Genomic DNA, 24,015 nt, shown 5'->3' with positions numbered 1-24,015 from the left:
AAAAACGTCAACTCGTCCCGCAAAAAAACAAACCTCACATGACTCTGTGGACCAAAATATGGAAAAATTATAGCTCTCAAAATGTGGTAACGCCAAAAAATATGTTTTGCAATAAAAAGCGTCTTTTAGTGTGTGAAGGCTGAAAATCATAAAAATCCGCTAAAAAACGCTATAAAAGTAAATCAAACCCCCCCTTCATCACCCCCTTAGTTAGGGAAAAATAATAAAATGAAAAAAATGTATTTATTTCCATTTTCCCGTTAGGGTTAGGACTAGGGTTTGGATTACATTTAGGCCACATTCACACGTTCCTTTTTATCCTGCGGGTTCTCCCGCAGCGGATTTGATAAATCTGCAGGGCAAACCCGCTGCGGTTATCCCTGCAGATTTATCGCGGTTTGTCCTGCGGGTTCCGCTGCGGGATTTACCCCTACTATTGATGCTGCATATGCAGCAATATGCAGCATCAATAGTAGTGTTAAAAATAATAAAATCATGATATACTCACCCTCTGACGTCCCGATCTCCTCGGCGCTGCAGGCGGCGGTCCGGTTCCAAAGATGATGTGCGACCAGGACCTTCGGTGACGTCACGGTCATGTGACCGCGACGTCACCGAAGGTCCTGGTCGCATAGCAAACCTGAGACTGGACGGCCGCGTGCAGCGCTGAGACTTCCGAGGTGAGTATAACATGATTTTTTATTTTAATTCTTTTTTTTTTAATACAAATATGGTTCCCGGGGCCTGGAGGAGAGTCTCCTCTCCTCCACCCCGGGTATAACCCGCACATAATCTGCATTACTTCCCGCATGGTGGGCACAGCCCCAATCGGGAAGTAAGCGGATCAATGCATTTCTATGGGTGCAGAATCGCTGCGATTCTGCACAAAGAAGTGACATGGTCCTTCTTTTTTTCCGCAGCAATTCAGCGCGGTTTTTTTCGGGTTTTTCCGCATCATGTGCACTGCGGTTTCTGTTTTCCATAGGGTAACATTGTACTGTACCCTGCATGGAAAACAGCTGCGGACCCGCAGCGGCAAAATCGCCGCGGTTCCGCAGTAAAAACCGCATAGTGTGAACATGGCCTAACGGTTGGGATTAGGGTTAGGGTTGTGTTTGCATTAGGGTTTCAGTTAGAATTGGGGGGTTTCCACTGTTTAGACACATCAGGGGCTCTCCAAATGCGACATGGTGTCCGATCTCAATTCCAGCCAATTCTGCGTTGATAAAGTAAAACAGTGCTCCTTCCCTTCCGAGCTCTCCTGTGCGCCCAAACAGGGGTTTACCCCAACATATGGGGTATCGGCGTACTCAAGACAAATTGGACAACAACTTTTGCGGGCCAATTTCTCTTGTTACCCTTGGGAAAATAAAAATTTGGGGGGCTAAAAAAACAGTTTTTTTTAGGAAAAAAATGATTTTTTATTTTCACGGCTCTGCGTTATAAACTGTAGTGAAATACTTGGGGGTTCAAAGTTCTCACAACACATCTAGATAAGTTCCTTGGGGGGTCTAGGTTCCAATATGGGGTCACTTGTGGGGGGTTTCTACTGTTTAGGTACATCAGGGGCTCTGCAAATGCAACTTGACGCCTGCAGACCAATCCATCTAAGGCCGGCTTCACACTTGCGAGTTTTACGGACGTAAGAGCGCAGAAACTACGTCCGTAAAACTCGCAAAAAATACGGCACAATTATTCTCTATGCCCCTGCTCCTATCTGCCGTATTTTACTGATCAGTATTATACGGCTTTCTACGGCCGTACAAAATCGCAGCATGCTGCGTTTGTCACCGTACTGCGCAAGAAATACGCCAATGAACGTCTATGGAAGCGTGAAAAATACGGATTACACACGGACAAGCAGTGTGACTTGCGAGAAATACGCAACGGTGTTAGAGAGAAAAGCCGGCAATTCAGTGCGGTGTACAGTAAAATCACACTGACAGCTTCCAGTCCAATAGGTAGAATAAATGTGTACACATAGAATAGGTGTATATATATATATATATATATATATATATATGTCAGTGAGACACATATATGTATATATATTAATATTTATTCCAGCGCTATACAGCTTGAAAGCCGGTAATTCAATTACCGGCTTTTTCTTTCTCCTTCCTAAAACCCGACATGATATGAGACCTGGTTTACATACAGTAAACCATGTCTTCTCTCCATTTTTTTTGCAGATTCCACACTACTAATGTCAGTAGTGTGTATCTGCAAAATTTGGCCGTTCTATCTACTAAATTAAAGGGTTAAATGGCGGAGAAAATTGTGCGGGAGCCCACGCCAATTTTTTCCGCCATTTAACCCTTTAATTTAGTAGATAGAACGGCCAAATTTTGCAGATACACACTACTGACATTAGTAGTGTGGAATCTGCAAAAAAAATGGAGAGAAGACATGGTTTACTGTATGTAAACCATGTCTCAAACCCTGCCTACGGAGGAGCTACGGACCACTATTTTCAGGACTTTTCAGCGTATTACGGCCGTAATATACGGACCGTATTTTCATACGCTGAGTGTGAAGCCGGCCTAAGTCTGCATTCCAAATGGTGCTCCTTCCCTTCCGAGCTCTGCCATGCGCCCAAACGGTGGTTCCCCTCACATATGGGGTATCGCCGTTCTCAGGACAAATTGGACAACAACTTTTGGGGGCCAATTTCTCCTGTTACCCTTGGGAAAATACAAAACTGGGGGCTAAAAAATAATTTTTGTGGAAAAAAATTTTTTTTTATTTTCACGGCTCTACGTCATAAACTGTAGTGAAACACTTGGGGGTTCAAAGCTCTCACAACACATCTAGATAAGATCCTTCGGGGGTCTACTTTCCAAAATGGTGTCACTTGTGGGCGGTTTCAATGTTTAGGCACATCAGTGGCTCTCCAAAAGAAACATGGCGTCCCATCTCAATTCCAGCCAATTTTGCATTGAAAAGTCAAATGGCGCTCCTTCCCTTCCGAGCTCTGCCATGCGCCCAAACAGTGGTTTACCCCCACATATGGGGTATCGGGGTACTCAGGACAAATGGTACAACAACCTTTGGGGTCCATTTTCTCCTGTTACCCTTGGTAAAAATAAAACAAATTGGAGCTGAAGTAATTTTTTTGTGAAAAAAATTAAATGTTCATTTTTTTAAACATTCCAAAAACTCCTGTGAAGCACCTGAAGGGTTAATAAACTTCTTGAATGTGGTTTTGAGCACCTTGAGGGGTGCAGTTTTTAGAATGGTGTCACACTTGGTTATTTTCTATCATATAGACCCCTCAAAATGACTTCAAATGAGATGTCGTCCCTAAAAAAAATGGTGTTGTAAAAATGAGAAATTGCTGGTCAACTTTTAACCCTTATAACTCCCTAACAAAAAAAAAAATTGTTTCCAAAATTGTGCTGATGTAAAGTAGACATGTGGGAAATGTTACTTAAGTATTCTGTGTGACCTATCTCTGTGATGTAAGGGCATAAAAATTCAAAGTTGTAAAATTGCGAAATTTTCGCCAAATTTCTGTTTTTTTCACAAATAAACGCAGGTACTATCAAAGAAATGTTACCACTATCATGAAGTACAATATGTCACGAGAAAACAATGTCAGAATCATCAAGATTTGTTGAAGCGTTCCAGAGTTATAACCTCATAAAGGGACAGTGGTCAGAATTGTAAACATTGGCCCGGTCCATAACGTGCAAACCACCCTTGGGGGTAAAGGGGTTAATATTGCTTCAGCAATCCTTTACGGATTTTGTGCAATTCCGCGCAGAAAATAACGTTGTGGATCTGCAACAAATCCGCAACGTGTGCACATAGCCATAGAGATGGAGCATATTCTTAAAATGAAAGCTGCTAGTTCCCGAAAACCGTCCCTTTCCCCATACAAATTAGATGGCTGTCATCCGGACACTCGCCTGGCCGACAGCTATTTTCCCTAAACTTACAAACTTATTACGGTATTTATTTTTAAAGCGCCATTATTTCCAAGGTGCTGCACATGTGATCGTTTTGCTAGGCATAACTTAAATATTAGTTTCTTTTAAGAAACATGTTACAGCAGTAGTAATCACCCTGCCAAACAACATGCAGACATGGATCGCACTGTCAGAGCTGCTTTGTTTATGCAAAAACTACTTTCTTTTGACTGATTATTATTTTTTTTTTTACCACATTAAAACGGCATCCTGGCTATATACTGCTTACAGCGTCTCATCGGTCACAAAACCGATTTACAGTTATTAGCGACATGTGCACATCACGTCTTTACAGTCTGTAACCAGCCTGAAAAGGTCAAAAGGGCATAAAATAAACGCTAAAATGTGAACATAGGCATTTAAATGTAAAAGCAACTAGCTGTGCAAATGTTCAGTCTTCTTATTACCCATTTAGGTTTCCATTCTCCAGGTGGCTTCCATTTCGACTCGCAGCTTACTAGTTTGTTCAATAGAACAAAAAATGAAATAAAAAAAAAATAAAAAAGCTGGCGGCTACAAATGTCGCATCAACACATGAGGATGGCACTGAAAGCAGAAGGGAGGCGCCGGACCAAGACCAGCGACACCCATCGGAGCTGGCGGCCTCGTAGGGGACTATAATACAAGGGGTTTTTATTTTGTTGCAGGCCACATATGGGGCACATGGTCTTTACGAGATAATGACAATGGTAAGGGGAGAGCAGGTGAAGGCACCAGAGTACCAGTAGTCTGGCTCGCTCTGTGAATAATGCAGCATTGCATAGTAATGTGACTCGCATGCAGAGAGTGATTCACTTTCTTTCTCTGGGTGGTGGTTGTAATAAAGTGGTGATAATAAATGGTGAGTATTTATAGGCACAATGTATGGATTGCCTCCTATATTGTCAGCATGTATAGCATATGCCTGGATTATATCTGTAATGTCAGGTTTTCAGTAGTGGGCGAAGGTTAAGCCTCCTGACATTACAAATCTCGGTTATTGCCGCAGACTATAGTTAGACCAGTGGGTAACTACAGCCTTTATGACTTGCCGTGTTTTATACTGGGGTGGGAGAGGGGGCCGCAGACCACCGACTTGGCTGAATCATTCTTTTTTTTTTCTTTTTTTAATGTATATATAGTTTACACATACTAATACTTCCTTTGGAAACTAGACTTGTTTCATATCTGGCTTCTTGCTGGTCTTCTGGAAAATGTAATTATTTTTGGATTAAAATAATCAGATTTGAGTACTCTTTACAGCTTACTTATCTGGCAAATTAGAAATTACACCCTTGGTCGAAAAAGTGGGCGCTACTATTAAAGTCCTGTAAAGTACAATTTCACCTTTGGTGAACCTTCATTTGTGTGCTAATCAGCAAATCTATAATTTATACCTATAAATGGAATTGCAGCTTGTAAATATGGGAGCGTTATAACGTATAATGACCTCTTTCAGTAGCCTTCCCGCTTTCCTTCCTATTTTATTGCTATGTTACAACCTTATAAAGCCTGCCAGTGGTGTAGATCCTGCAGGCGATATCCAGGGACCATGACATGCTCACAATTTCTTTTTCAACTTCTGAATATAGAAACTTAATTCCAGCTCACCCAGTTGCTCCACGCTCATTCACCTGGGGCTCAGACACCGGCTTCACCACGACCCCTCATCAAGGAAAATAGAAAAAATTGGAGTCCGGCACAACAGAACTGGATCTTCGTTTTATTTTTCAAAAGAAAATATGGTGCAAACAAAAGAAAAATTTACATGGTCCACATGACCCAGTTGACGCGTTTCGACTGCACTAGACAGTGTTACTCATGACTCATTAAGACTGTCTAGTGCAGTCGAAACGAGTTAACTGGGTCATGTCGACCATGTAAATTTTTCTTTTGAAAAATAAAAATAAAACAAAAATCCAGTTGAGCCGGACTCCAATTTTTTTCTAACTTCTGAATATGCCTTAAATGTGCGTTAGGTAAGGGACCTTAAGGTGGGACTTACCTCTATTAGAATAACCATAAAAAAAAGCACAAAAGCATAGCCTTTAGTCTATGGTGCTGTTCAGATGTCCTAGTCACAGGTCAAAATGACCCATTTAAAGAGAACCTGTCATCAGTATTTTATACTGCAGACTGATGGCATGCATATAAAGGCGCTGTAATGCTGAGTAGATCTTTACCTCTCTTAGGGTATGTGCAGACAATCTGAAACTGGCAGCGCTTTGGATGTAGCATATGTTTGCTGTGTCCAAAGCGCTGCCGTCTATTGAACGCAGGAGGTGAATCCGCATGTGTTCACTGAACCGTGCGGAGTCACAAAGTCCAGTATATTGTATAGATGACATTTCTCTCTTGGAGACTAGCGTCTCCATAAGGGTATGTGTCCGCGTGCAGGAAACGCTGCGTGTCTGACGCTGCATAGAGCCGCAGCGTCAGACACGCAGCGTCCAGATGTTACAGCATAGTGGAGGGGATTTAATGAAATCCCGTCTCCACTATGCGTGGTAACACGCACGCGGCGGCCCTGCGACTCCGGACATGCTGCGCGTCTTTTCAGATCGCAGCATGTCCGTATATCTTGCGGCGACGCTGCGTCGCCGCAAGATATAGCACAGGGCCCTATGGTGGGGAGCGATGATGCCGGATGTGTGCTATGAACACATCCGGCATCATCGCGTCCCAGAAAGGGGGCGGGGCTTTCCGCAGAGCGGGTTTGCCGCTCCGACGATACCGCCGGCCATCCTGAACGTGGACACGCAGCCTAAGAGAAATTGACGTGCTGCGGTCTGGAGAGACGTGTCGCATGTCCGTCTCCGCAGGTGAGCCGCAGCATTCTCTAGATGCATAGTAGGCATGGGATTTCTTAAAATCTCATCCACCATGCTTTAACATGTGCACGCTGAAGGTTGGACGCTGCACGAGTAGTCATCTTCCAACCCGCAGCACTTGCTGATCATCCCTTATAGAAATCCGTTTTGCTGTTTTTGAGAAATCCATAGACAAAATAGTATGCTAATGAGCTGCAAGTGCAGTGGTGGGGAGTGCTCTTTCATCTCTCCTGCCTCTCTCCCTGTTCTGCTGCCTGACTCCTTTCTTCAGATCACTCATGTTTGTCATCTATCAATCAGAGACAGGACAGGCAGCGGTCAGATTAGGGTTAGGCTATGTTCACACTCTGCAGATTCCACTGCGGATTTTTCCGCAGCAGAATTGCAAAATCCGCAGTGAAAACCCGTTGCGGTTTTTACTGCGGATTTATCGCGGTTTTTACTGCGTTTTCTTCTGCGGATTTTCATCTGCAGTTTTCTATTGGAGCAGGTGAAAATCCGCAGAAAAGAAGTGACATGCTGCGGAATGTAATCCGCAGCGTTTCCGCGCGGATTTTTCTGCAGCATGTGCACAGCGTTTTTTGTTTCCCATAGGTTTACATTGAAATGTAAACTCATGGGAAACTGCTGCGGATCCGCAGCGGTCAAATCCGCTGCGGATCCGCAGCAAAATCCGCAAAGTGTGAATATAGCCTAAGAGGTAGGAGAGCTGCAAGTGCATTGTCCCTCCCACTGCACTTGCGGCTAATTAGCATACAATGTCAACTGTGCCATTGTCAAGAAAGGTATGGACTTACTCAGCATTAAAGCACCTCTACATACATGCCATCAGTCTGATATAACGTCTTGATGACCGATTTTCTTTAAGTATACTGCTGGCATTCTAGGTGCATCCTAGTGCGGTCTGTTTTTCATTGACTATTTGTTAGGATGCAGTCAGATGACTGTATAAATCAGACTAAGATTGGAAGAAATATTTCTTTTTTTTTTGCTTACTAAAAACACTTGGAAAATTTATCACTGACCAAACACTCATCACAATTGCCATAACCTGATTTTCACATGCCAAAAAAAAGCTTAATGTAGAAAACTGCCCTTAGGCCTGCTTTAGATGCCTTTTGGATTTGTGTGTGTGTTTTTTTTATTGCGTTTGCTGTCAGTGAGCAAAATGAATACTTCACGGACAGCGCACTGACCAATGTTCGTGAATGGGCTAGTTCAGATAAACAAAACAGAAAAGGAAATACTTATGGATTGAGTGTCCCTGTAGAGGGGAAGAAATGCAGCATTCATTCGCCTCATGATATTTTGGATAAGACTCGTACATTAGTCTCAATGGGTTACGTGTAGGTAAAAGGCTGTCTGGGTAATATTCTGCTGTGCTGAATGCACTTCAGCAAATCATCAAGATCCGCTGCTGGCAGCTCCCTGTGCAATTACCAACCAATGACGTCTCAGATGTGCTGAATGGGAGACAAGTCCGGAGACGCTGCAGTACATGGTAACACGTATAGGCCACCTGGCTGCTCACAGTAGCACGCTCATAATAATACTCTAAAAAACAGGCTGCAGTAGCGAGGATAAGCTCTCATAAAAATGGGCTTACACCAGCCCCCTATAGGGATGGCAAGATTATCGTGATGGTGGCCGTAGGGATATTTGGATTCCTCATTCTTACTTCTAGATGAAGCAGTATTCATAATTCCTCAGAATACTGTTTTGTTAAATATAGCATAACAATGAATTACTGCTTTCTGCGTTGTAACAGATGACAATGGTCTGCGTGCGTTCCTGTTCATCATTTTCTGAATCTACGTACAGAGATGTAATTTCGCACGGACTATCCCCACTGTGGAGCTGTAGCCGCCTGCTTTAAATGAATCCCAAGTCCCCTCAACCCTCTTGCATACACCCACACAAAATGAAACACAGACTGAGAAATGCATTGGTTTCCATGGTTATCCATAAAAAAAGATGGATCTGGTACCAGGGAAGAGGAAGAAGGGGGAAAAAAGCCCAATTTGGCATGTAACAAGTGATTGCTTTCAGAGAGATGCCAGCACTACTTTGGGCTTTTCAGCCATGTGGGAGGAGGGAGCTAAGTGGAGCATCTGTGCCTCTTGGTTTTACATTAAACATTCAGATTGTATCAATCTGTGATCAGTATAGATTCATTTGATACGTTTAGTAAAGACTCTAGATGATCTTGTATCGGATCAGTCAGGGCATAAATCACCCTTTTAGAGGAACTTTACACTTGGTGCCATCTCATATTTATAACATGATGGGAAGTCTCTTTTTTTAAGTTTTTTTTTCTTCCTTTCTTGTAACCTCTATCCGTTTTTGCAGCCACAGCTAGCCAGGGGCCGACGAAGCATCGGTGCAGCCTGTGCCGCCGCACAAGGGCCCAAGAAGTAATAGGGCCACTTCCATCTCCAAACCAGCAAACGGGCACATTATATAGTCCACCCCTGCAGCCAGGACGCGGCATAACAATTAATCCTTGGTATAGCCTTTATTACTGACGCACAGACATTCTGTAGTTCTTAGTCTATTTCGTATTAACCGCAATTGTTCACGGCTCCATGTAGATCTTCAGCCACGAGCCCTGTGGCCGTCTCACTAATGGAATAAACATGTCGGGTCCAGCTTCTTATATTGGCGAGAACCTTTTGGTAATGGATGAACTTCTTTATGCTGGAGCAAGGCTTTTATTAGCACACTTGCACATCTCTATTATTACTTCGTAGTAATATTTTGCTGCAGGAAGGTTAAAGTGAAATTCTACCTTCGGGCTGGACAGTGCTTTATCACTTATTCTTTGCTCTTACGTCTTATTTTGTCGCTATGGGAGTTCAAATAAGGTTGGTTTGTTTTTTGTTAATAGTTTTTTCCCCGCTACACCCAGAGAACAATTAGTGGGGGAAAACAGTGGAATGAATACAGATTATTTTGATATTTTAGTAGCAAGCTATGGGTAGGTATATGCCATTTTAAAACTTCTCACATGCTTTGGGCTCTGTTCACACGGGCAATTCTAACAGAAGCAACTGCACTTGACAGGTCCTTCACTTGCCTGACAGCAATTTTAACCAATAGATGCCATCATGAGTCGATAATGTCTATCGGGTTCTGTCATGGTCTCTTTCATAACTGGAAAGAAAGGCGCAGATTCCGATTGTGTTGAAGGGGTTGTCCAGGCTTACAGTTCAAGTCTGCAGTCAATCGATGTAACTGTAGACCTGTAAATCCTCACAATGGGCACGTTGTCAGGATTCTCCTATCCCGGGAGAGGACGAGCCGGTAACTGCAAGTATGCGATTTGCATATATGCAGTCACATGCCGACTAGATGAGCCGGATACGTCTAGTTGGAATGTGGCCGAAAGTGTGCAAATCACTGTTTGGATTCACAAGTCTGCAGTGACATAGAGTAACTGCAGACTTTTACCACAATCCTGAACAGCCCCTTTAAATATTATTATATTTCAAAGATTAGTTTTAAAGCACCACTCAAGCAGTTTTTTTTAATGCAGCATTGGAGTGGTGCTACTAATGCAAGGCCCCTGCACTTAGTGTTATACTTAGCATCTGCAGTCTTCTCCTGCCGTCCGCGCCGCTGCAGTCAGTCTCCTGCACTTTGTGGGTTTCATTGATTACAGAGATATACGTTTAAAAAACTGATCCATGTGTCTGATCCGTAAGACTTGAGTATGTATGCCCTATTCTCCTCCGTTTTGAGTATCAGATTCGGCCATTGCAAGGGGTATGTGCACATGGCGTATTTTAGATGACGGCCTACCCTCTGAGCTTTCGAAGCAGAAGATACTTTAGGAAAAACACAATTTTCTTAAAGCATTTTCTTTGTCGCCTTTTTATTTAATATATTATTTATTTTTTAACCTTGTTTAGCTTCCAAGTGGAAGCCGCCTAAAGAACGGTCAGGTCACTTGTTTTATATGCATCATGGCTTCCAAAGCCTGAAGTGGTAAAAAAAAGAAATGTATATTTTTTTTTTAAATTTCTTCTTTTTTTCCTTTCCATTTTTTAATCTCTTTCCGGCGGAATCTGCCTGAAAGTGGTGCATGCACACCCTAGATTGTCCTTTGTGCGGCACAAGCTGAAGTAACATTAGTCCTGTTTTAGAGTTTGAACTTTGTTCCCGGGGTTTTTGGCAGAAATTTATACCCCTCTCCATGTTAAAAATGACATGCAGGCATAGCTGGGGGTGTATGATTATGGTGGTCTTGGTAGGGAGCTGAGCATTTGCCTGGCAGCTATTGCCTTTGTATAGAGGGGAGCCAAACTTTATTGGATTAGTCTGGACATTTGGTATCCTTGTACCTCACTGGCTGAAATCGCACACATTTAATTATCATGGATTTCCAGAGTGGTGGAGTTGAATGACAACCAGATTTTACATGCGAGAGCTTCTTTTTATGCCAAGATCACCATCTGCCACAGGTTTTTAGTATAATGTGTCTAGTTCTACTCATAAAGGAGCCAAAAAGTCAGGATGATCATGTTATTGCCAAAAACGGAAACCATATATTTACAGATTGGAGGTGATACCAGTGTTGGATTATGTGACATGAATCAGACCTGGGACACTGCAGGGTGGAGATTCTGCCCATTCTGTGTTATGGGGGTATACAGAGGATATGTAATGGATGGTGCCCCGGAATGGCTGCAGTATCTTCTGCTCACAAACAAGTCAGGTACCGAGAAATTCTGCACCTCTTCTTCGGTCTTTAATGATGGATTTGTTTTTTCAGATTTAGAAAGTGATCTTTTTCTTAGTGTTTTTTTCCTTCAGAAACCGCACATATCGTGCCCATGGGCTGTGGTTGGTATTGCAGTTCTGCTTTACACTCGTACAGCCTTTGGACACACATCACACTATTTGTGGAGGCAAAAAAATGGACTATTTTCCATCTAAGGCATCTTTTACACTTGGCGTGTTTTTGCGGCAGACCGTGAAAATTACGGCAATACGGCCCGCAAAAAGCAAGGCATATGTAAAAGAAGCCTAAGGCTATTTGCTCACCGGGTCTTTCTGCAGAATGTTTGCAGCAGAAACTGAGCAAAAACTCTTCCCATCTCCAAGATCCTATCCTAATATGGAGTAAATGTAAGAATAAAAATATTAGCAAATACCTCCCATTAGAAATGTAGTATAGTTCTTCTGATTCGCTATATCACTTACTTCATGTGCAGATCATTGCAGTAGCTTGGCTATCCATGGTTATGACCACTGTCACTATGTATATTAGTGACCGTAACCATGGATTACCTATGGGAGGTGGAGCTGCATATTCATGACTGTAATCGGCGGCACCACGTGACCGCATACAGGAGAAGGTGCTGCGAGGACAGGATGCTGCAAGGGAGCCGGGTGAGTATTTAAATAACAGCGGGTGGGCGCACAGGAGGGGGGTGGGGACAGGGATCTTTATTTAAAACACGAAAAAAAACAAAAACAAAAAAAAAAAGAATTTTTCATATCTTCTCTCCAGCGAACGCTGCTGGAGAGAAGATATGAATGGCGGCTTCAGCACCAGATGCAGGGGACAGCGCTTATCTCTAGCGCTGTCTCCTGCACGCTCCGTGTGGTACCCAGTCGGCACACGGGCAGCACACGTGTGCCACTCGGATGGCCTACGTGAGCTCACGGACACACGGATAATTCCGGTACCGATTTTTCCGGTACCGGAATTATCTGGACGTGTGAGACTGGCCTTAGGCTGCATCCAGAGAATCGTGTGCCATGATTCAGACTGTCCGCAGGTCTCACGGCCTGAACTCAGCAGCCCCACTGGGGATATATTCTGTCAAGTTTTGTTGACCTATGGCCAATCCATGCATCGCGGTCTGTACTTGGACCACGAAAAGTGGAATTGCGAATCCAGCATTATTGGCATCACTGTTATAGCCAATAAATTGGCCAAATGGATTTCTGTAATTATGATGGTCGCAAATACACTGATCCTTTTAAAGGGGTTTTCCTATGAAAAGATAGGTGATAATTATCTGAATGCGGAGGCTACACTGATCTTAAACGGTGGCCCCCCAATTCCCCATTTCCCCTCACTGCGGTCAGGATTGATCTTGGCCTTGGATGAACACTGTCCATCCTTTCAATGTCTATGACATGGGGGAATACAACGTTAATCTATCTCCGTCAGTCCCTAATGACGGCATTTCGACGAGTGCACAATTTATGAATGAGCAATTGTAAGAATGTTCATTCCCAATTATCCACAGATGTAAACATATTGGCAATCGCCTGATAAATATTTTATTCTGGGGGAAAAAAAAAAAACACTTTTCAGCAGCATGTTGCTCTGCCGATAACATGACACTGTCTGGGAGTGATTGGTCTGTTCACGTCCTTGTTTGTCAGGCTGGTAAATAACTAGTCATATAGTCGATCGATTCTCGTTAAGGTGCATTTTTGGCTAGAAAACGGCACAACGAAGTGTGTATTATTAACCATGAATGGAGGAACAGCTGTCCTCATATCCATGCCACTCTATTCTGTCCCAGCCAGAGTGAGGATGATTGGGGGGTTGGGATCCCCTCTATTGTGGTCCCCAGCGATTACACATGTATCACCTATCCTCTTAATAGGTGATAAATGTCTTTCCTAGGAAAACCCCTTCGAGGTTAAACGGTGAGAGCAGCGCCAGGCAAGTCCTGTAGGGCTGTAGTAGCTTTACAGCGCGTCTCCTGTAATGGGATTCTCTGCTACTTTATATTAGCCACAATGTTGTGAATCAACGAGCTTTAAGAGGCTTTAGCGGGGGAGATTTGCAGTTTATATCTTAAAAAGACCTTTAAAGGGATTTGGTGCTCCAAGAGACAAAGAAATCTGTTTTATAAGCTTATGTGCAGACAGCCAAATAAATGCAAAGCTTCAGACAAATATGGCGTTACTGGTACTCAACATGTTAAACTTTAAGGGAATGTATCGCCTGTATTTTTCTGGTTTGCTAATTTAAACCAGATAGCAAAACCTTTTTTTTTCTATTTTTTTTATTTTTTTTATTTCATGATTATGATAAGTGGCCATCTTGCTGGGGTTACTGCTCAGCTTTCATATATATACTTTACAGCCATCGCACGAATAATCGTTTAAGCATGGTTCAAGGGGAGATTTACAGACTTCCGCAGGGGAGGAAAGTTGTATTCATCACGTATTGTAAATGGTCTGATACATACATACGTGTATATGCATATAATATATAGATATATATTATAGTAGCTGTGTGCCTTGAAAAAGTATTCATACCCCGTGAACTCTTCCACATTTTTTTTTTCGCGTCGCACCCAGATATTTAAATGTATTTGATTGTGATTTTATTTGCTATACTAACACAAAGTAGCAAGTATTTGTGAAGTGTAAAGGAAATTATACATGGTTTACTGATATATATATATATATATATATATATATATATATATATATATATATATATATAATCTGAAAACTGTGACATGTATTTGTGTTTGGGTCCCCGTCACAAAGACCAAGAAACACACCAGACAGGTCAGGGATAAAGTTGTAGAGGAAAGTAAAGCATGGAATGAATTTTACAACTTGACTATTAATTCAGTTATTCGTAAAAGAAAAGCTAAAATATGTAAACGTTCTAAAGTGTGAATGTTGTACGTTGATGTGGGAAAAAAAATAAATAGTAGTATAGCCAAAGGTACATTTCAAAACCGAGAATTGACTAGATGAATGCTGAGCACCGCCTGGAGCATGGAGCGTATTGTAAGCATGTGTCCAGTATTTAGGATCTCTAGCAGGTCACCAGCTGACTCTTTTTTCCGCCTGTGCATCTCCTAATTTCTTGGGAAGTCTCCCCTCCTCCAGATCCTCCTCTACATTCTCTACAGCAGAGTGACTGCATGCAGATCAACCTTGAATAACTTTTCTCCTCTCCTCCCTCCTACCCGTCTCTGCTGCTTCACTCTTTGCAATTAGCTCCATATCTATCGGGTTATATGGAAACGCACGCCCAGCCCCTATCCGTCACATATCTTGCTCAGGCTTGTCTTTCGTCCGGCTTTACCTGAGTCACCGATCGCCCTTGAATTGTTGTGTTTCTTACCGGCTGATGGAAAATCTAATCTGAGGCATGAAAATAGATTTTTCTTTTGTTTTTTTTTTGTTCCTTATAATTTTTCTTACATAATTTTATATCATATATTTTAGCCCATTGTCTTTTTTTATAACTGATAGTTTTTGTTTTACTATCGTGCAATTAAATTAAACATTAGGATTATTTAGTGTACTTTCCCATAGGACTTTTCCACTGCTGATTTTTCTGATGAGAAATCCACAGTGATGAATACCACTGCAGATGATGTGAGGAAAAGTCCGGATTTTAAAATCACGGCGTTGGTCAATTTATGTTGTGTATTTTCCCTGCAGAGTGTGAATTTCTTTTTAGACCAGATTTTCAGCATTCAAAGATTTTCTTTATAGCAGTGACTGGATCACAGAAAATATTATACAGAATATAGTTTTCTAGGCATGCTCCAACATCTGTGCAGAGGTCACTGTACAGGCAGGGGGAGGACGTGAGCTGCAACAATTACCCATTGTGAATGATGTGATCCTGTGTTATATATAGTGTTGCCTTTCATTGTAGTAATATCTGTGATTAATGAGACCACTGAAAAGTGACCGCCATAGAACTGTGACTATTAAGATTTTTTTTTAAATTGATATGAAAAATAAAAATATAGCACATCAAATCTTCATTTAATCAATAGGTAGTTTTCTAATTACCCACTCCCTTTAACGGTGTCAAGCCTAGAGATGAGCGAATTTGCTCGGGTTCCCTCTTATTCAGCAAGTTGCAGAGGGAACCCGGCTTCCTGGATCGCGCTGGCCCATCAGCTGATCGGCGCCGCTGCGGCTGTGTCACAGTCATGACACATGCAAATTCGCTCATCTCTAATCAAAACATGTGCTACATTTCTGTTTTAATTTTTTTTCGTTATTACCTTGGGTCAAAAAATGGTCATGGTTATTATCAGTGCTGTGGAGTTGGTAAGGCAAAACTCCAACTCCTCAATTTCCATGACTCAGACTCCGACTCCACCAAAATGGGCTCCGACTCCATGACTAGGACTCCACAGCTCTGCCAAGGTTGTGGAGTCTGTAAGCCAAACCTCCGACTCAGACTCTTCAATTTCCATGGCTCCGACTCCAGCAAAGTGGGCTCCGACTCCAGCAAAGTGGGCTCCGACTCCAGCAAAGTGGGCTCCGACTCCAGCAAAGTGGGCTCCGACTCCGATTCCACAGCCCTGGTTATTATAGTTTACAACATAACACCTAAAATGTTACATACAAGGAGATCTCACGCCTATAATGCTTTCTGGCTTCCTAGTTTCTGTATTTGATGACTAGCTGTTGGCCACTAAATATCATCTAAAAGAATCACTGAAAATCCATTTTCTTTTTGTAATTGTGTAAGGGGGGTTTCAACATCCTGTGGGGTTAAACGTTTTTAATTGATTTATTAAAGGGCTTGACCCCCTACCCACCTAATTATCTACTGCATTTGTCTGTTAGAATATGCAAAATAAAACAATATTTCTACTCGCAATAGATAAAACTAACATTGCGTCTCTCTGAGATCTTCCTAAGGCCTTATTCACATGTCTGTTTTTAAAGTACAAGTGCTCTCTGTATTTTTCACCTTTGATGGTCTATGGCAGGGGTGTCAAACTGCATTCCTCGAGGGCTGCAACCAGGTCATGTTTTCAGAATTTCCTTGATAATTTAATCACCTACACACATAATGATTGCAGCACCTTGTGCAATGCTAAGGAAATCTTGAAAACACGCATGGTTTGCGGCCCTCGAGGAATGCAGTTTGACACCCCTGGTCTATGGGGCTGTTTACATGTCAGTGACTATTTTTGTGAACCGATTAGCCCATGCAAAATCGCAGTGACGTACAAATCCGATATTGATCCGAGTGTCAGATAAAATGGTCTATGGGTCCTTGAAAAAAATCGCACCACACTCAGATGCCTTCCATGTGCTGTCCGTTTTTCACTGATAAGAGAAACTTTTTTTTTTCCCCTCTCATATTTGGCAAAAACTGATGAAACTGTAACAAAATTCTGATGAAACTTGGTCCGTTTTTCTCGTAACTGTGTTTCAGTTCAGTTATTTCTTTTATGTACATACCTGTAAAAAATTGTATCTGTCTGCCTGAAAGCTCTCCATTGTGGTATTGTGTTTCAAAGTGACTCAAACGTTTTCTTTTAAACTTTTCCAGCCTGTGTTGGGTCACGGCGACGCAAAGACAAGTAGTGGGGGCGGCAATAGCAAACCCAATATGCTGAGATGTCGCACCTCCATTCCAACCTCTGCAGATGAGCAGCCACATATTGGGAACTACCGTCTTCTGAAAACCATTGGCAAGGGCAATTTTGCCAAGGTCAAGCTAGCTCGGCATGTGTTAACTGGGAAAGAGGTAAGAATGTTTTGGTTCTAATTTGGTAGGATCTCAAAATCGGTCTCATTAATATGTGTATTTATGTTTAAATTTTTTTTTTTAATCTTTTAACTTTTGTTTTTCATCTGGATCCTGACAGTTGATACATGTAGCCTGATCCACGGGCAGCATGATCTCTGCCACTTATGTATTACACTGAAACGCTGCAACATTTCAGAGAAAAACATACTTTAAAAGCCAACAGGGACCAAGCCAGGCAGGAGACTAATCGGACAGACTACTCACTGGCAACGTCTCCCTGCCCACTGCCAGTGTCTGACAGACTACTCACAGGCAACGTCTCCCTGCCCACTGCCAGTGTCGGACAGACTACTCACAGGCAACGTCTCCCTGCCCACTGCCAGTGTCGGACAGATTACTCACAGGCAACGTCTCCTTGCCCACTGCCAGTGTCTGACAGACTACTCACAGGCAACGTCTCCCTGCCCACTGCCAGTGTCGGACAGACTACTCACAGGCAACGTCTCCCTGCCCACTGCCAGTGTCGGACAGACTACTCACAGGCAACGTCTCCCTGCCCACTGCCAGTGTCGGACAGACTACTCACAGGCAACGTCTCCTTGCCCACTGCCAGTGTCTGACTGGTCTCTATCCGCACATGCAGGCAGAGACCCGCCACTCCATTGCAACAGGCCTGTCCGACTAGTCTCCTGTGTGGCTCCGTCCCGGACGACTTTTAAAGTATGTTTTATAATGGATCCACCCTAGTTGTCACAGATCCTGGAAACCAAGAGTAAATGACACAGTACATTTCTTGTTTGCTGTTGGTAACACTCTGGACAATGTGTCCATAAACTCTTGTGAGCATACATTTTGAAGCAGGGTGTTGTTTGCACTTTTCAGAATAAATGTATGCTAAAAAAGGATTACCATGAGGCTTATAGAAATGGTTTTTGGCAGCCTTTCAGACAAATTTAGCTGTACTGTCAAGTAGTTGCATACAGTCATGAGACCAACCAAGTATATCTCCTTTTTATTTTATGGTTTTACGTAAAACAACATAATGAAAAAAAAAAAAAAAGAATCAGGCCCTTTGAAGATCTAAAAATTGTGTTAATGCAACCTCAGGTGAACAACAATACATGGCAAATGTCTTTATTTGACAAAACTCATGTCAAAATGCAGAGACCGTGTGTGAAAAATTGCACTATGCTATGCACTATGCCTTTGCGCTATGGGCCCCATTGAATATCTGGGCTTTGTTGGCGGTCAGTCTTAGTCCACACTCTTAGTCTTAGTCATAAATAATGCTGCATTCAAATGTTGGTATTGCATGGTTGCCTAACGCTATTGATTGTGTTGTCTGATGCCTTAAAAGTGTATTCTGCTAAGTAGAAGTTATGACTAGTGATGAGCGAACGCGCTCGGATAAGGTGTTATCTGAGCATGCTCATGTGCTAACCCAAGTGTCTTCGGTGTGCTTGAAAAACATGTTCCAGTGCCCGCGGCTGCATGTCTCATGGCTGTTAGACAGCGGTAACACATGCAGGGATTACCTAACAAACAGACAATTCCTGCATGTGTTGCAGTGGTCAAACAGCCGCGGGGACTATAAATTTGCCGACAGGTCCGTTTTATCAATGTGTCTCTCAATTTCTTGTGTTTTGCTTTTAGGTTGCTGTAAAAATTATAGACAAGACACAACTAAATTCTTCTAGTTTGCAAAAGGTATGTATGAAAAAGGGGGCCTTTGCTATACTTATTTTTTATTTATTTTTTGGTGGGATTCCATCTATACAACCCTTGGAGACTGCGCAGAGAATATTTGGCACTCCTCTCTAGCGACTTGTGCTTTTTAGCAATGCTAGTAAGTTTCCAATGTTGGTAAGTTTTGCTTGGAGCAGAATTCACATATCGTTCTCTTGTTATTGGCGGGTTTTATAACCGTTTCATTGTTGATCATTTCCTGCATTTGCACTGATCAATTATTACGCTGATTACTTTAATGCCAGAAAATAACGATTGTAATCGAGCAGCGCGAACAACCATAAAACCTATTTCTAGCTACTCCTTTATAAGGCTCTCTTTCTAGGATGTTGATAATACTAGTCTTTTGCGCGGATAGCAAATGATGCATCCGTTTTATTAAGAAGCGCACTTTTCGCCAGTGAGCTCTTTGTTGGCCTCAGCGTAAAGCACACCTGTCTTAACAATAGTCCTGAATTTAAATTAGTACGTAAAAAAAGAAAATAGAAATATAGAATGGTCGCCTCACCTCCCATAAATATTGCATAAAATGGTGGCAATAAAAAAAAAAAAATTACTGGTCACCCAGCAAAAAGAAAATGTGCCGCACATGGGAACACCCCCCAAAACAAATCTACAACAGCAGATCTGTGTTTTGTCTTTTTGTTTTTATTACACCTTCCAAATAATTATTTTCAGTATATTACAGTAAGATCATACTTAATAAAACTAAGTTAACAGAAAAATAAAATGATGGCTTTTGGAAGCCAGGAATGAAAAATGTTCACGGAGGGAAGGGACTAGGAATGAATTCACACACAACAGTTATGTTGCAGATGTTCTTGTGATGGTTTATTAGGAGTAAGTGCCAGCAAGGATCACTGCAGGTTGCTTATGCAATCATAGGGGAATAGTCTCCGGTCTCCTGAGAATAATGGCCGTCCTCCCATAGGAAAATGGAGCAGAAGTTCAGTCTGACCTGGAATTCTCCTTTTCAGCAGACTCTTCTCAGTGCTGACATCCCCAGCCTCCGCCTGCCTGCTTCATAGAGGAGACGGCGTACATGTCTTATACAAGGTGACAGCACGGTGTCTGGAGGTGGTTTTCAGAAGCGGCAGGCTGAAATTATGTTGACATTATACCTTTATGCTACTTTGTTTTTTTTACAATTTTCAAAGCCCTATAACGTCATGGCTGAATATGGCTTCTATAATGCCTGAGAGAGGATTTTTACATAAAACACGTTGCGTTATTAACAATTGTATTCAGTCTTCGGTATCAAATCTGGGTCTAGATATACAGTCATGAGAATGAAAGATCATTTGGGTGTAACCTGCCCCTTCTAGAGTGCTGTCCTACCCTTTTTACTATCTTGGGTATATTTTTTGACTCTGGCTACAGGAAGACTAAAAGATACACATCTTAATGAACGTGGCGCTTAGACCTGATTCATGAAGACTAGCATTGTGCTCGTCGGTCTTAATTATGAAATAAGATGCTCCTAAGTCATTAAGAGTTGCACGCCGCTTAATGATTTAGACACATCTTATCAGTGTCATTCGCATCCATATGTCTGGTCAGAAATGTTACTCCAGTCGGGGACTGGAGTAACTTTTCTGGCAAAATTTGATGACTTTGCTGATTCCAGCAGCCTCTATTTTTTCGCTGATTCCTATATCGCCATGTTGTACATATAGTAGCGGCTGTGCTGGGTTTTGCAACTTTTGTTCCATTAAATTAAAATACCCAACTCATCCAACTCATCCATTGCTAAATGTACATCTTCTGTTGTATGGAGCAGTGTAATCATTTAAGGAGTCACTTGGCTTCATAAAGTAGATCCACGGTGACCTCAAGAGTCTAAACTGATAGGTTGTCTATCCAGAGAACCACTTTGTGTACTAGTGATGAGTAAACGGGTTGGGATAAGGTGTTATCTGAGCATGCTCGTGTGCTAACCAAGTGTCTTTGCAGTGCTGGAAAAATCTGTTTGAGTCCCGACGGCTGTTCGATAATCCATGCATGTATTGCAGCTGTCAAACAGCCGCCACGACTCGAACATATTTTCCGAGCACGCCGAAGTCACTAGGTTAGCACCCAAGCATGCTCAGATAACACCTTATCCCAGCACGCTCATCACTGCTGTTTATACATGCTCATTAATGGTCTGGAATTTAGACTCTGAATACTGATGATTGATCTTACTCAGCTGCTCAATCTTGTTTCTTTTCTTTTTTTCTTCTTTTTTTTTCTTTTTAACAGCTTTTCAGAGAAGTGCGAATAATGAAGGTTCTGAATCATCCGAACATAGGTACAAAGGTTTTTACATTGTAATTGCTTAATATGAATACCATGTACTGTAATTTGAATTGATATTCTAAAAATATATACCGTACTTTTATACGGTATATGTATTTGGTGATTTCATTGCAGCAAATGTGTTGTGTAAATCATCCAGCGGCCCATAAAAAGACATGTCTGTGGGATTTATTATCTGGATCCTGACATTATCATTTTTTATTTTTTTTTATTGGAGCTATGTATCAGTCCACCTGAATGATTAAACAATGGAATGAGATCAGCTGTTTTTCGACAATAGACAGCACTGTAATTTAGCGAGTCCGTTTTATTTTTCTGTTCTAAAGACCTAACACTCCTGACAAGTCTAGTTTTGTGTCGGAAAACCCTTTTTACACATAGGAATGTGTGAATTTCCCTTGGCTTAGGGAAATCTTTTATTTGCTTGGTGTTAACCCTTTCTTCTTTTTGCTTTTATTTCAGTAAAATTATTTGAAGTTATAGAGACGGAGAAGACATTGTACCTTGTGATGGAATATGCCAGCGGAGGTTTGTATTTCATTTGTCTGATATAATTCCAATTCATTGTATGGGAAATGGCTTCTGCAAACAGCCTACCCTATAACGCTAGCCCCTTATTACTGTTCTATTAACCCAGCTCAGGTAAACAAAGGGGCAAAGGTTTTTTTGTCATTAACCTAAAAATTGACATGCCTTGTATCACGGCACTTCTCATTCTTAAGGCGCAGTCATATAAATCGGACCGCAGTGCACAGTCTGGCCGGTGGATCGGACCACAGTGCGCAGACTGGCCCGTGGATCGGACCGCAGTGCGCGGACTGGCCAGTGGAGCGGACCGCAGTGCGCAGGGTGGCCGGTGGAGCGGACCGCAGTGCGCGGACTGGCCAGTGGATCGGACCGCAGTGCACGGACTGGCCGGTGGATCGTACCGCAGTGCACGGGCTGGCCGGTGGATCGTACCGCAGTGCGTGGACTGGCCGGTGGATCGGACCGCAGTGCGCGGACTGGCCGGTGGATCGAACCACAGTGCGCGGACTGGCCGGTGGATCGAACCACAGTGCGCGGACTGTCCGGTGGATCGAACCACAGTGCGCGGACTGGCCGGTGGATCGGACCGCAGTGCGCGGACTGGCCGGTGGATCGGACCGCAGTGCGCGGACTGGCCGGTGGATCGGACCACAGTGCGCGGACTGGCCGACTGCTCTCCTGACCCAAGCATGACAGCCTCATATATTTCTATGCAGCTGTCGCGCTCCGGTCGGGAGAGCCGCCGGCCAGTCCGTGCACTGTAGTCCGATTTATACAGCTCTGACTGCTCGTTTATGTAGTATCCCTGTCTGTACTGCAATATAGAACTAAAATATTATGTAATCTCCCCGAACATCGCTGCGTCTGCATTTGGGTGGTTTGCAGGAAACTTGTAATGTTATTGATAACGTCACAGGAATTCCTTTTGTCCAGAAGGGTCTAGAGGGCATGATGAGAAAATATGTTCCTAGTCACAGATCTGAAATAACTAATTTTTTTTTTTTTTTAAACTATTATATCACAATTAGTGATTTCTTGCTGTTTTTTTTATTTATTTTTTGTACTGCCAGGATGATTTTTACAAATCACTTGAATTATGAAAAAATATCATATTTAAAATCATTTATTTAATTATATATACATTTCCTAAAAGTAGTGCCCTGTCGCGTTTTAAAAAGGCGACTTCATGCAGTTTTACATAGACATATAAAGTTTTTTGTTTTTTTTCTGAATACTTTATACTTCATGTATGTTTTTGCTTAAAAATCTTATCCAAAACCCTAAAGCATAGAACGTCTCCAAACAATAAAAGTTGGTAAGATTCCGAGTTCATGCATGTCGTGTATGTCTACGGCTGCTTTAAACGACCGCCAATCGTCCACATGCAATTAGATTGGTTGTCTTCAATTCTAAATGGACAGTTTCAATAAAATAAAATAAAACGTTTTAAATATACTGCTTAAACACGCCGACCATACTTCCGTGGACATAGTAGGTCGGTGATACAGTCATTCTGTGCGCATAGTGTATTATTGATCTCGGCAGCACATTTCCTGTTTACACAGGACGATGTGCTGCCTAGAGCGAGGAATTTTTAAACCAGCTTAAAAATCATTTCACCCAAACAAACGAGTATTTTGCCTTGTGTAAAAGGCCATTTGATATGACTGAGATCTGTCACATCTGTAAGAAATTGATCCAGCTCACCAGTCCCAATAATTGTATCATGTGTAAGCAGATGACTGAAAGACAAATCCTCCATAAAGAATAGGAAGGTTTTATTTTAGGAAAATTACAACAGATGGGGAACGCGAATATTGGTGTATTTGGTGGAGTCAGACCAGGTGCCTTACCTTTTATGATTGGTCAGAGATCTGTGTGTTAGATGCAACTTATTTCAAGGAAATTAGAACTAATCTTCATATATTCAGCAGAACAAAATAGAAGAGAAATGACCATTATTCAGGGGATCGGAGCCAACAAATGTCCTGATTGGGAGCAGGCGGCGGTTACGTGTAGGATATTGACATGTTATAAGACGTTGACAAATATGGTAGAAATAAAAATGTGGTAAACATTATGCTATAAAGTAGTTGTCGATTTGTAACTATAGTGGGAGTGATATTGCTTCCATGTAACCCATCCAGAAGTCTGTATG

At 42.2% G+C, this 24,015-nt stretch overlaps 1 protein-coding gene across 9 annotated transcripts in view; it reads left to right on the top strand.

Annotated features, from left to right (window-relative positions):
* Positions 1-24,015, top strand: part of MARK2 (microtubule affinity regulating kinase 2) — a 154,930-nt gene that overhangs the window by 88,873 nt on the left and 42,042 nt on the right. For all 9 annotated transcript variants that reach the window (XM_069738832.1, XM_069738827.1, XM_069738834.1 and 6 more), the window contains exons 2-5: positions 17,085-17,282; positions 18,939-18,992; positions 21,273-21,321; positions 21,792-21,857. In XM_069738832.1, coding sequence (XP_069594933.1) covers positions 17,085-17,282; positions 18,939-18,992; positions 21,273-21,321; positions 21,792-21,857 — 367 coding nt within the window. The remainder of the gene's footprint in view (positions 1-17,084; positions 17,283-18,938; positions 18,993-21,272; positions 21,322-21,791; positions 21,858-24,015) is intronic.

Source organism: Ranitomeya imitator, chromosome 9 (assembly GCF_032444005.1).
Source record: "Ranitomeya imitator isolate aRanImi1 chromosome 9, aRanImi1.pri, whole genome shotgun sequence".
In the NCBI taxonomy this organism is placed as follows: domain Eukaryota; kingdom Metazoa; phylum Chordata; class Amphibia; order Anura; family Dendrobatidae; genus Ranitomeya; species Ranitomeya imitator.
The sequence above is the reverse complement of the archived record's forward strand: the minus strand, read 5'-3'. Positions and strand labels throughout refer to the sequence as shown.